The 13010-nt window shown below is 40.2% G+C and overlaps 1 protein-coding gene across 6 annotated transcripts in view; it reads left to right on the top strand.

The window, feature by feature from the left end:
- Positions 1–13010, top strand: part of NIPBL (NIPBL cohesin loading factor) — a 166781-nt gene that overhangs the window by 48617 nt on the left and 105154 nt on the right. For all 6 annotated transcript variants that reach the window (XM_075740677.1, XM_075740680.1, XM_075740679.1 and 3 more), the window contains exons 2-3: positions 9900–10043; positions 12839–13004. In XM_075740677.1, coding sequence (XP_075596792.1) covers positions 9980–10043; positions 12839–13004 — 230 coding nt within the window. In that variant the 5' untranslated portion in view covers positions 9900–9979. The remainder of the gene's footprint in view (positions 1–9899; positions 10044–12838; positions 13005–13010) is intronic.

Raw genomic sequence — 13010 nt, 5'->3', positions numbered from 1 at the left:
TGAAAGAAGGAAATGGCTTTAACAGGAAAAGGTCCTAATGCTGCTGGAGAACTGTTCCTTCTTTTCAGGAAACTGCGTTCTAATGAATTTTCACCCTTTGTGATTGCAAGGTGGCAAGAAAAGTCAACGATTCCTGCTAGACGTTCACTTAGGAGATCAGGGAAGCTGCTTACTACCCATAGGTATCTTCTCTCTGCACATGGTTTAGTCTGACTTTTTTTAATCCCCCCTGGTGCTGGTGGCCTGATTGGGTCAATTTTCCTCCTCTACTCCCCAGGAAGAGTTGTTACAGGTGCAAAGCATAATTTATGCTTCATGTTACTTTACCCTGGTAGAAATGTGTGTGCTTCTGCATTACTGGACATCTTTCCTTGAATCCACAGACCTCTCATACTGTGTATGCTTCCACCACTCTTACTGGGGGTTCTCTTGCCGTTTACTGCAATGTCACTGCCACTGCTATCACGTGGGCGTCAGAGGCATCAGCGTCATTGTTATCAAATAGAACAGTGGAGACCAAAGGAATGTGGCAGTAGCCCCAGAGGAAGAAGCTGGTTACTCTAAAATTTTTTTTCTGCAGGTTTCTTTATATTCAGAAGTAACTTATTATTGGCCCAATACAGTACTTTTCAGTAAGGTTTCTTTTCTTATAGTGGTTGTTGTTTGTAGAGATTTGAGCACCTACTGTTGGAACAGGTTTAGAAAAACACATTATGCTAATATTGGTTTAGAAATTGTACTATGTAATTTTTATCTCAAACCTTTTAATTTTTCACTTGCTTTGTGAGCATCACTGATTCTGCTGGCTGATCACTTTGAGCCAAACATATGGATTTCACTAGTCCACTGAATTTAATCGTGTTTTGTGTTTCTGGGATTTCTGTATCTGTATTTTCAAACTTAATTTTTTGTAGCCAATATTGTGGAAAGTGAATCTATTCTGTACATTCTGTGAACTTCCTGGTTTTATGAATGTTGATAATGTTTTCATGGGCTTTTATTGTTAATAACGAATATTGTGGATTTCTGACCCCCTCCTTACTCTGTTTCCACCCACATGCTGCAACCAGCACCCCCTTTTGGTTGTTCAATTTAGATTCATACCAGGTGGCTTCATAGTTTCTTCCATTGCTGTTTTAACCTTAGACAGCTGCATCAGAGATTAATTACTGTTCACTTTCAATACAGACTTTCTGAGATTGAATTAGTGTTAAGATGCCCACTGCTGCTTCTCCATGTGGGTGAGGAGGAAGCAGAGACACGTACCACGAAAGTGATCAAAAGGGACTTCAGGCTCTTAGGACAGTCACTGAAGGATTTGGGAGCGCAGGTAATGTTCTCCTCCCTCCATCCAGTTAAGGGCAGCAATGTTGGTGGAACAGGTGGACACAGTTCATAAATGCACGGCTCCGTGGCTGCTGTCAACGCTGGAAATTTGGGTTCTTTGACAATGGGGTGGCCTATGTGGCACCAGGCCTAGTGAACCCTGGTGGGATTCATCTCTCACAAAGGGGCAAGAGGATCTTTGCCCAGGAACTAGCGAGGCTCATCGACAGAGCTTTAAACTAGGCTCGAAGTGGGAGGGGGATAACGTCGGGCTTGCCAGCGACATCTTGTGGGATGATGTGCCCAGGTTGGAGGGACAAGGCGCTGGCGAGGGCCCTCAGCCTACTGCTCAGAGACGTGCTGGGGGCCCTCAGCCTACTGCTCAGAGACGCACTGGATGCACTACAGCACGCTCGAAGCCTAGGGGAGACAAGCCAGGGGCTCTGGATGCAACAGGAACCAACGGGGTAACACTGGGAAGATACACCAAAAGAATCCCAGCCACCCCAGCCAATAAGTCAGCCTCATTGGGGGCACAACTGAAATGCCTCTACACGAACACACGGAGCATGGGGAATAAACAAGGGGAGCTGGAGACATGTGTGTGCCTGCAAGGCTATGACCTTACTGGCATTACAGAGATGTGGTGGGTAGCTCCTATGACTGGAGTGTTGGGATGGAAGGGTACAGGCTCTTTAGGAAGGACATGCAGGGCAGATGAGGAGGGGGCGTTGCCCTCTATGTCAATAACCAGCTGGAGTGCATGGAGCTCCACCTGGGGATGGATGAGGAGCCCACTGAGAGCCTATGGGTCAAGGATTAAAGGGAGGGCTAGGGCAGGGGACATCATAGCAGGGGTCTGCTACAGGCCACCTGACCAGGGAGACCAAAAAGATGAGGCCCTCAATAGGCAGATAGGAGCAGCCGCACGTTCACAAGCCCTGGTCCTCATGGAGGATTTCAACCACTCCAATATCTGTTGGAGGGGCAACACAGCAGGGCACAAGCAATCCAAGAAGTTCTGGGATGTGTTGCTGATAAGTGATAGAGGAGCCCACGAGGAGAGGTGTCATGTTAGACCTTGTTCTTACCAACAAGGAGAGGCTGGCAGGGGATGTCAACCTCAAGGGCAGCCTTGGCTGCAGTGACCATGAAATGGTGGAGTTCATGATCCTCAGGGCACACAGCAAGCTCACCACCCTGGCCTTCAGGAGAGCAGACTGGCCTCTTCAGGAATCTGCTTGGTAGAATAGCATGGGACAAAGCCCTGGAAGGAAGAGGGGCCCAAGACGTTCAAGGGTCACCTCTTCCAAGCTCAGGAGCGATGCATCCCAACAAAGAGGAAGTCAAGCAAAAACACCAAGAGGCCTGCATGGATGAGCTCCTGGACAAAGTCAAACACAAAAAGGAAGCCTACAGAGGGTGGAGGCAAGGGCAGGTAGTCTGGGAGGAATACAGAGAAACTGTCCGAGCAGCCAGGGATCAGGTTTAGGAAAGCCAAAGCGGTGACAGAAACCAGTCTGGCCAAGGATGTCAAGGAGAAGAGGAAAAGCTTCTATAGGTATGTTAGTGAAAAAAGGAGGACGAGGGAAAATGTGGGTCCCCTCTGGAATGATAACGGGCAACCTGGTTACCCAGGATATGGAGAAGGCTGAGGTACTCAATGACTTCTTGCCAGTGAAGACTGAGGCAAAGTGCTTGAGCCACACTGCCCAGGTCACAGAAGGCAGGGACTGGGAGAATGAAGAACTGCTCACTGCAGGAGAAGATCAGGTTCGAGAATATCTAAGGAACCTGAAGGTGCACAAGTCCATGGAACCCGATGAGATGCATCCACGGGTCCTGAGGGAAGTGGCGGATGAAGTGGCCAGGCCACTCTCCATCATATTTGAGAAGTCCTGGCAGTCCAGCAAAGTTCCCACAGACTGGAAAAGGGGGAACATAACCCCCATTCTTAGGAAGGGTAAAAAGGAAGACCCAGGGAACTACAGGCTGGTCAGTCTCACCTCCGTGCCTGGGAAGATTATGGAGCAGAGCCTCCTGGAGACTATGCTCAGGCACATGGAAAATAGGGAGGTGATTGGTCACAGCCAACACGGCTTCACTAAGGGCAAATCGTGCCTGACAAACTTGGTGGCCTTCTACGATGGGGTTACAGCGTCGATGGATAAGGGAAGGGTAACTGACGTCATCTACCTGGACTTGTGCAAGGCATTTGACACTGTCCCACACAACATGCTTGTCTCTAAATTGGAGAGACATGGATCTGATGGATGGACCACTCAGTGGTAAGGAATTGGCTGGATGGTCACACTCAAAGAGTTGTGGTCAATGGCTCAGTGTCCAAGTGGAGTTCCTCAGGGGTCAGTACTGGGACCGGCACTGTTTAACATCTTTGTCGGCGACATGGACAGTGGGATCAAGTGCACCCTCTGCAAGTTTGCTGATGACACCAAGCTGTGTGGTGTGGGTGACACGCTGGAGGGAAGGGATGCCATCCTGAGGGACCTTGACAGGCTGGAGAGGTGGGCCTGTGCGAACAGCACGAAGTTCAACGAGGCCAAGCGCAAGGTCCTGCACGTGGGTTAGCGCAATCCCCAGCATAACTACAGGCTGGGCAGAGAATGGATTGAAAGCAGCCCTGAGGAGAAGGACTTGGGGGTATTGATTGATGGGAAGCTCAACACGAGCCGGCAGTGTGCGCTTGCAGCCCAGAAAGCCAACTGTGTCCTGGGCTGCATAAAAAGAGGCGTGACCAGCAGGTCGAGGGAGGTGATCCTGCCCCTCTACTCTGCTCTGGTGAGACCCCACCTGGAGTACTGCGTCCAGCTCTGGGGGCCCCTGTGCAAGAGAGACATGGAGCTGTTGGAGAGAGTCCAGAGGAGGGCCACGAAGCTGATCAGAGGGCTGGACCACCTCTCCTATGAGGACAGGCTGAGAGAGCTGGGGTTGTTCAGCCTGGAGAAGAGAAGGCTCTGGGGAAACCTAATTGCAGCCTTCCAGTACCTGAAGGGGCCTACAGGAAAGCTGGTGAGGGACTGTTTATGAGGGAGTGCAGTGACAGGACAAGGGGTAATGGGTTCAAGCTGAAGGCGGGTCAATTTAGATTAGATGTTAGAAAGAAATTCTTTAGTGTTAGAGTGGTGAGGCACTGGCACAGGTTGCCCAGAGAAGCTGTGGATGCCCCCTCCCTGGAAGTGTTCAAGACCAGGTTGGATGAGGCTTTGGGCAATGTGGTCTAGCGGAGGGTGTCCCTGCTTGCAGCAGGGGGGTCGGAACAAGATGATCTTTGAGGTCCCTTCCAACCCAAACCATGTGATTCTATGATTCTGTTGTGAATGTGTATTGTCTTCTCCCCATACTTCAGTGCTAAACTATGTTTTGGCAACTGTATCTCCTTCTTTAGTATTTTTTGAACTATTTTTGAAAGTGTTTTAGTTCTGGAAATTTACTGTCAATTGTATCAAACTGTAGCTCTGGCATGGAAACCAGAAATCTGCCCTCTTGTGGGTGTATCTGTATGATGTACCTCAGTCACAGTATCTTATTTGAATGAGAACTAGAGGATATTCATTCTCCTTCTGTCTCTCTCCCTCATTCTTGCATGATTTTTTTTTTTTTTTAAAGGACAGTTTATGGACTGATAACTAGCAGAGAATCATGTAGTAACTAACAAGAAAAGTAGTATATTGGAAAATGTGCAAGTTTAAAACTGGCTAATAGGCAAGGCTTCTTAAAATTCTAATAGCATGTTTGCTGATTTAAAAGAAAAGAAAAAGTTCAGTGCTTACCTAAATTATAAAATAGCTAATACTTGAGTTGTACTGGTATGCTTTGAGTGTGCAGCTGCGAAAATCAACTTTAGTCATGGTGCTGTAGTTACATCAATACAATGCTACTCATCATATAAGAAATGAAAACCACTTTTTAAAGTATTTTCATTCTAAGTACAGATTTCATAATCTGAACTGAATAAAACTTAACTGTATTTAAAATATTCTATTTAATAGAATATTTTTTAAAAAGTAAAATATAGACACCTAATACCACAGCCCTTCTTTAAAATTGAATTTTAATCCACCTAATTGTGTGTCTAATCTTCTTATCAGGGATATATTAGGTCAGTCATATATAAGTTAGTTTTTAAATCCAAAGATGTAATAAGTTAAAGAATACCCTGGAGTATGGGGAATGAAACATCTACATGTACACAGGAAACTTCTGAATCCTGAGGTTTGTTACTTGTCTTTGCTTTACTACTGAGCCTGTGCATTGCTGCACGTAAACAGATTTTTCCCTTTATTTTGTTTTCCACCGTTCTCTTGCATGCACATAGCTGAACTGTGGAAGAACTGGTATTTCTGTTAAGGAGGCAAGAATGTTTTTCAACCAAGAGGAACGTTTCATAAATGCACAGCTTGAACCTTTGATAACCAGTGGTCAGAGTCCTTTCGTTGTTTCATTGCTAGTCAGATGCTGAAATATCTGAAAAAATATAATTGCACTTTGTTTCTTTTTTCTGATTTTTTGTGGGGTAATTTTTTGTTTGGTTGGTTGCTTGTGCTGGGGTGGGTTTTTTTCCTTTGCTGTTTGTAGTCTCTCTTCACTGGATGATCACTGTCTCTTTACCGAAATAATTCGCAACTTGCTTTCATCCTCTTTTCCTCCCTTAATTTTACCCATGCCTATCCATTCTCTCTAAAGAGATTTTTGTGTGTTTCTGTTAGTTTTCCACTCTGCCATTAATCCAGTACTATGGTGTGAAATGCAGACTATGTAGAGATGAGTTGTAGAGAGGATCCAGATGATACAGCACAAATCTTATGCCACTAAAAGCAGTCAGTATTTTCCATGTGCGTGTTATGGACTGTTTTACCAACCGCATATTTACCTTCTACTTTTATAAAAACCCAAAACCACCAAAAAACAACCCACAAAATTTTAAATTTAACATTTTAATAGGAATTTTCTTTGGAATATTAATTTGCAGTAAAGGATAATATGCATAATTGACAAAAAAAGGGAAGAAGGTAAAATACAGAAGTAGCACTTTAACTGTGTACTTATTATCCATAATATAAGCTTTTAAAATATTGCTTTCTTTGCTATCTTGGCTTCACTCTATTATTGTGTATTATGATGATAGTTTTTTTGTATATTATTCTCAATATATGCTGCCATTTCACTGTTTTCCTTTCACTGAAGGGTTCTTTGTATCACTTCCTTTATGCACTGTTGCTTCTTCCTCCCTGAAACATTTTTGCAATATCAGTTGTTTCTTATAAAGAAGCAAGAGCCTGAATACATACATACTGAATATGCAAGACCTCATTTGCATATACATAAATTGGATTTATACTTCTCTGTTTGAACTGCTACAATAGACTCTGATGCATTGTTTAAAAGCTTTCCAATGCAGCAGTTCTTTGATTTCCTTAATTCAGCTAATATAACTAACAGTTTCTTTTTTTCAGTCTAGAGGTAGAAATGCTGTACTACTGGTAATAGCTACCTTACAAAGCTGATAATGTAAAATTTTCTAATTATTAAAAAATACTAATTCTTCTTGACCAATTGTGAGCCTTTACAATGGGGAAAAAAAAACACAACCAAAAAAACAAAACCACAACAAAACTTGTCTGTCAGTCAAGCCGTTAATTGTTGCATGCTGTTCTGATGTTTTGTGTGAATGAACGTATCTCATCTTGAGGTGTCAGTTTTTCCCCCTCAACGTGCTTGATATTTTAAATCCCTTAAATGAGTGAGTTTACGAATGTTGTCGGTGACATCAAATTTGAGTTTTAGTTTCACTGGATCTCAGTTTCTAGTTCTGGAATGGAATCCCACCTTGTTTACCAGTTGTATAACAGATGCAATTTTGCTCATAACCCAACAGATGTAATATTTGGATGCAGATATTCCTATGTGGTTTCTTCATATTGTGTGTGTTGTATAAACTAATCCCATTGTTTAATCCCATCAGTCTCTCTTTGTCTTTAGTTTACTCTCACCTGTTTAGTCACATCATCATACTTACAAAAACTTCATAGTTTAAGAGACAAACTTCTCGAATTGTGCTTAGTTCCCAGCTGGTGCAGGCAACCACATCCTGTCCCTTCTGTAACATCTGTATGATCCATCTTGTTGCATATCTCTGCTACTCCTAATGGAAGGCTGTTGCAGAAAGTGACAGCTTTGATGGTGAGAAGCTCTGTTGTAGTTTTCTTCTTGCTTGCATCCATGCCCCCATTTATTGTTGTGTTAGCATTGCCCTGTAGCATTCTTCCTTTGTAATCTTCCTTGACTGCTTTAGAGAGAGCAACCACATCCCCTCTTGACCTTTGTTTTGTTAGCTAAACAAACCAAGCCCTTCCACTCCCCTCTTAAAAAGAAAATTTACTCTTCCCCTGACTGACCTAGCTCAGTGCACTTGCTCCACTCTGGATCTTGCCAGTTCTGTTTTCTTAGGTATCTGTGGACAAGGTTTCTAATTTAAGTGTCTGGTTTTGGAGGAATTTTTCCCATTGAATATCTGTATAAGTTAATGATTGTGGCAGTAATACCAGGAAAGAACTTGAATTAGTAGTGACAGCCTGTGATGTTTACAGGTTTCTCAGATGATCAGGAAGGAAAGGTGAACAGATTTTTTTTTCTTGTGTTTTTCATTGTTGGTGTTACATACAGGATTTCCAATAATACTGACTAGTGATGTGGCCTTGGTCAGCTTTGATGTAGTTTCAGTCAGGAGAGAAGAGATCATCATGACCTTTTTATTGTACATATAATTTATTTGTGAAAGGTGTTCTTTAAGTCTTTAATTACTAACCTTTCAATGAAAACAAATTCCAAATGTTTTAGTTCCTGTGGGTTTGCTGTTGCAGACTTATTGTGGGAAAAGTTAGGTCCTGTCTTAGTTAAGTTGTTTTTAAGAATTGCTTATTTATGGAACTAAGGAACCACTGAAGTTCCTTGTATATTGGTATTTGTTTTGGTTAAAAAATCTTGAGTGTGTCAGTAGTATCTGAAACTGCTCTGGATGTTTGAAGGCTGTTTTCTCCTGGATTGAAAAAACCCAAACACAACAGCCCACACAGAATAGCTATCTGTAGCAGCTTCCTTAACTAGATTTCTATACCTGTAACGTACTGTGTTTTTAATAAACATGTATTTTAGTGGTGAGAATGCGACTGTGGCAGGTGCAGCAAAGGAAGTCAACTCATTGTCAGTTCTGTTTAGCCTCAGTGTTGGTATTTTTTTCAAAGAATTCAGTTGTGTGTAGATAGGGAAACTTTGAAAAGTTAATTTCAGTGGTTCATGAAGGCTTTGAGCAGGAAAAAAGATTTATAACCTTTGGTTTCCTTGTCTTACTTGGAATCTTTATGTATATTAGCAGTGGTGTCCTGTATCTTGTCATTGGTGTGGCACAAGAAAGAATGAGATAAAAATTACTAACCAAAATGACAGTGATCTTTTGGTTTTTATGTATTATATATGTAATTCTCAAAACTGTTGGCTTGTAAAGTAAGCATAAGCAAATGATGATTTCAGCATTTTCAGAGGATAACATAAATGCTTACAGAAGAAATCTTTTTACTGTTTTCCAAACTGGTAGCACAGGTGCCTGTCTTTAATAGGTGTATATCAAATATATACATCAAACTCCTTTATTTTGTCTTCAGAAAATATAATGTTCAACTTTTGTCATTTCATTAGTATAATAGTGGATTGTAATGTGTGATCTTTGTAAATTTTTGTTGTTTTGGAGCTGCAGTTTAAGTTATTGTGAGGACTTTTGGGGGGGGGGTTGTGGTTTGGGGTTTTTTTTTAAGTAGTGTGGACTTCATTACAGTTGGGATCTTTATGGTTAGTGAAAACTGAGTGAATGAGTTCCTTTTTTCGGTACTTGAACATAAACTGTGCTGTTTTACAGGAAATAAATGAGCTAGATGGCTAAACCTTTTATTTTTGTGGAGGCAGTGATGCAGTTTCTGGTAGTAGTTTGACCAGACAGTGTTTAATATTGAAGAGATTCAGATCAAGTTTGAAATAGCTACTACTTTTAAAATATATGAAGATTTTGTATTTGTCGCTTTGTTTACCCCTTGATTTTTTTCATCTGTAAATTACTCCTGGTTTTGCTAGCCACCTCTTACATGAACAAATACCTCCTGCAAAACTAAGAAGTGAATATAGTAGCTAATTACTTAAACTGGTTATGCATTAAATGTTATCCACTGCAGTATGAACTAACAGGAGTTGTGTTACCAATTTTTGAGTTGGTACTGTATAACCTGAGCAAATTTTCTTTTGATTGCCTTATCTTGCATCTTTTTTGGTGAAGGGCTCTGTTGCTGAGACCAGAAGCTTGCCTTTTGATTGCTTAATACCATTTGATATTTAAAATCTACATTGTTCTACCCACTCTTGACAAAATTTAATTACTATGCAGCTGAGGGTAGGTCTGTGTTTCATTTCTGTTACTGAATTTAAAATTCTAAAAAAAAAAAAGAGAATTTTCATTTGGTTTTGTTCTTTTTTTCTTTTTTCCTTTTTTTTTTGTTTGTTTTTTTTAGTGCTTGGGAGATGGGAAGTAATGATAGCTGGCACCTGAACTAAAATACCTGTGTAGGCACTACTATCCCAGAACTTCAGGATGAATGGGGATATGCCTCATGTTCCCATCACTACTCTTGCAGGGATTGCTAGTCTTACAGACCGTAAGTACTCTTCATTTTCTTGTCTTTGCTATGCTATTTTCTATCTCTTCATTAAATAGCCTGCATTTACAAAATATCAAAAAAACCATTTAACATATCTCTAATGTATCTTTAACATATCTTTAAAGTTTGAAACATTTATGTTAAAACGTAAATCTGTTCAGAATCAGATTTGGCATTAAAAATGTTTATTTTGTCATTGCTTGAATTTTTAAAATCTATTCAAATAAAACATACTAATTTAAATATGAAATGAAATGTACATTAAAAAAACTCTTAAGGAAACCTGAAACAAAATATAGGAATTCATTGTTTGCAGTATCATTCAGTGGCGTATCTGGGTACCCCCCAAGAAAACTTATAAACATATAAATGATGAAATACTTCTCTAAAACATGCATCTCACTAACTTCATTGAAAAGAGAGACACAGAGAGAGGATTAGACTGCTCAACTAATTAAAGAGAGTTGTGGAATATGCTGAACCATACTTGAAACCTAGTTCTTTGGTTTTGGACAAGGTACAAAACAGTTGCTCTAATTAATAGGTGCAAAGAACGGCTGCTGGAATGGAAATAAGCAGCTGAACCTAAGAGTCTTCTTTGTTAGCTGTTTAGCCTACAAAAGGAGCAGATGAGGTCTGTGTACTGTCTTTAAATACATCAGGAAAAGTCTGTTTACATTAAAAGCTGATACTCGCACAAAAGCAAAAGGTTATAATGTGACAAGAAATAAATTTCTAGTGCAAACTAAGAGGAGATTTATTATTACTATAATGAGGTCCTAGAACAACCATTGCAATAAGAGCAGCTGGGACAAAGATGCATCTTGTTTAGGAAGTGAAGAAAGAGTTTATAGCTCAGTTGTCTGTCTGAGGATAATTGGACTCAGTGACCCAGGTGCTTCTTCTGAGCTCTTTCTTTTTATTATTATACTGTTGAAAATTGGAGACTTTGAGAGACACTGAAGTACATACCCAGCAACTGAATTTAATTGGTAAAAAAAGGTAGATGTATTGGAAGAAAAAAACCCACTTCTTCATGTCCTTCTGATATTCTGAAATATCAAATTGGAAGATGCTACTTATGTATTTAGATATGTATCATTATGTGCATCTAGTAATAGACCATCAGGATGCAGGTAAGTTTCTGGGCTATGGGCAGTTTTCCAGCATTAAGTATTTGCAGGTAAGGTTCCAAAGAAAGTCAAAATATGTAACTGGTAGAAGTCACTGGCCAGACACCTGGTGTGGGAGTTTCTTGACATCCATCTTTGGTGGGATTAGCCCTTGAGTTATGTGCATTTGCTTCTTTATCTCTTGTATTTACCTGATGTTTAGAAACTCAGGAGCAGCTGAAGGAACAGGGTTTGGAACTGCTTCACCTTATTGTTCTCTGTGTGAAAAGAAGGAACTGGAATGGGCAAGACCTGTTGCCCTAAAAATAGGGAGGACAGGATGACCAGAGGCAGTAAAGTAGGCTAGTTAACTAGCTGAATTTATACTGTTTTAATAATTACATTTTGCTGATCTTGCTGATTTTTCCAAGTTTCTGGCACATTCAAGGTAACCTGATGCAAGTAATTGGAAGCTAGCTATTTTAGTATATTATACACTTCTATTTGAATTGCAATTTATTTCTAAATACAGTAATGATATAAATTATATAGGGAGGAACATACTGAAATTTCCTCCCCTCTCCCCCTTTTTTGAATAAATAATTTCAAAACATAAAAGAGCCAAAAGAGTATATTTCACTTAAGTTTTTTTCTTAAGCTGTTTCTAATGGTTCAGCTAGAACCTTTATCTCAGAGCTGTAATCATCCTGAGAATTTGAAGCTAGAGTCAGCTTGTTTTTGTGGACCCATGAAAGTGACTTTTCTATGTAGCTAGCTTTTTAGCCTCTTCTGGCTTACTCTCTTCTTGTATATGTAGCTCTGCCAATCATCTGGTCAAGGCTTCTTATATGGTACACTGCCTTGTTATGTCTGTAGACCTAAGATTGCCCTCTGAAAGTATAGTGTGCTTGTTTATAATCTGATTGAAATACTGTCATGGGTGTTTTCATTAAATCTTTTTACTAGATTTGTGAATAGGTATATTGACTGAATTGACATTTTAGTGATCATACCAACCAATGATACTAGCCTTTTCTTGATTAACTATGTAAGATTACTTGCGTAGAAATAAATTCAACAAGAGAAGAATAAACTGAGAATTTAATTAATGGCTTAAATTGGTTGGATTGTTTGGTTTTTTTGGTGTGTTGGGGTTTTGGTGGGGGGTGGGTGGGTTTGTGGTTTTTTTTAATCTACCCTGACTGTATAGAGTGGGAACACTTAAATAGGAAGATCAGAGTAGAAACATTAAAGTATATACTCAATGCACTTACAGTATTGCACACAAGTACAAGGATTTTGCGTTTCCTTCCTTTATCAATGCTTTTAGCTCCAAGAGAAAGCTGCCGTAACATATTAAGTAACTTATTATTATGGAACGTTTAAAAGTATATTTTTATTCATAATACTTGCCTTAGCACAATTAAATATTTACAATAATATAGTAATATAATTTGTGGACTTGACTGCATTACTTTGTTTAAAACAGACTTAAGCCTTTGTGTGTGTGTATGTGTACGTGTTCATGGTTAAAAAAAAATGCAGAAATCTTCCCTGTATTTTAAATGTAGTTGTCAAGTTTTCTTTCTTAATCACATGAGGGAGTAAGAAAAGTGTCCATATTTGTATACTTATGTTTCATGAAATGATTCTGAACTCCTTTATGTTTTCTGATAACAGTTTTGAACCAGCTGCCTCTTCCATCACCTTTACCTGCTACAACAACAAAAAGCCTGCTTTTCAATGGACGGATAGCTGAAGAGGTGAACTGCCTTCTGGCTTGCAGGGATGAAAATCTGGTTTCACAGCTCGTCCACAGTCTCAATCAGGTGTCAACAGATCACATGTATGT

The sequence above is a fragment of the Balearica regulorum genome, chromosome Z (genome assembly GCF_011004875.1).
Source record: "Balearica regulorum gibbericeps isolate bBalReg1 chromosome Z, bBalReg1.pri, whole genome shotgun sequence".
Taxonomy (NCBI): Eukaryota; Metazoa; Chordata; class Aves; order Gruiformes; family Gruidae; genus Balearica; species Balearica regulorum.
This window is presented reverse-complemented; position numbering and strand designations above follow the sequence as displayed.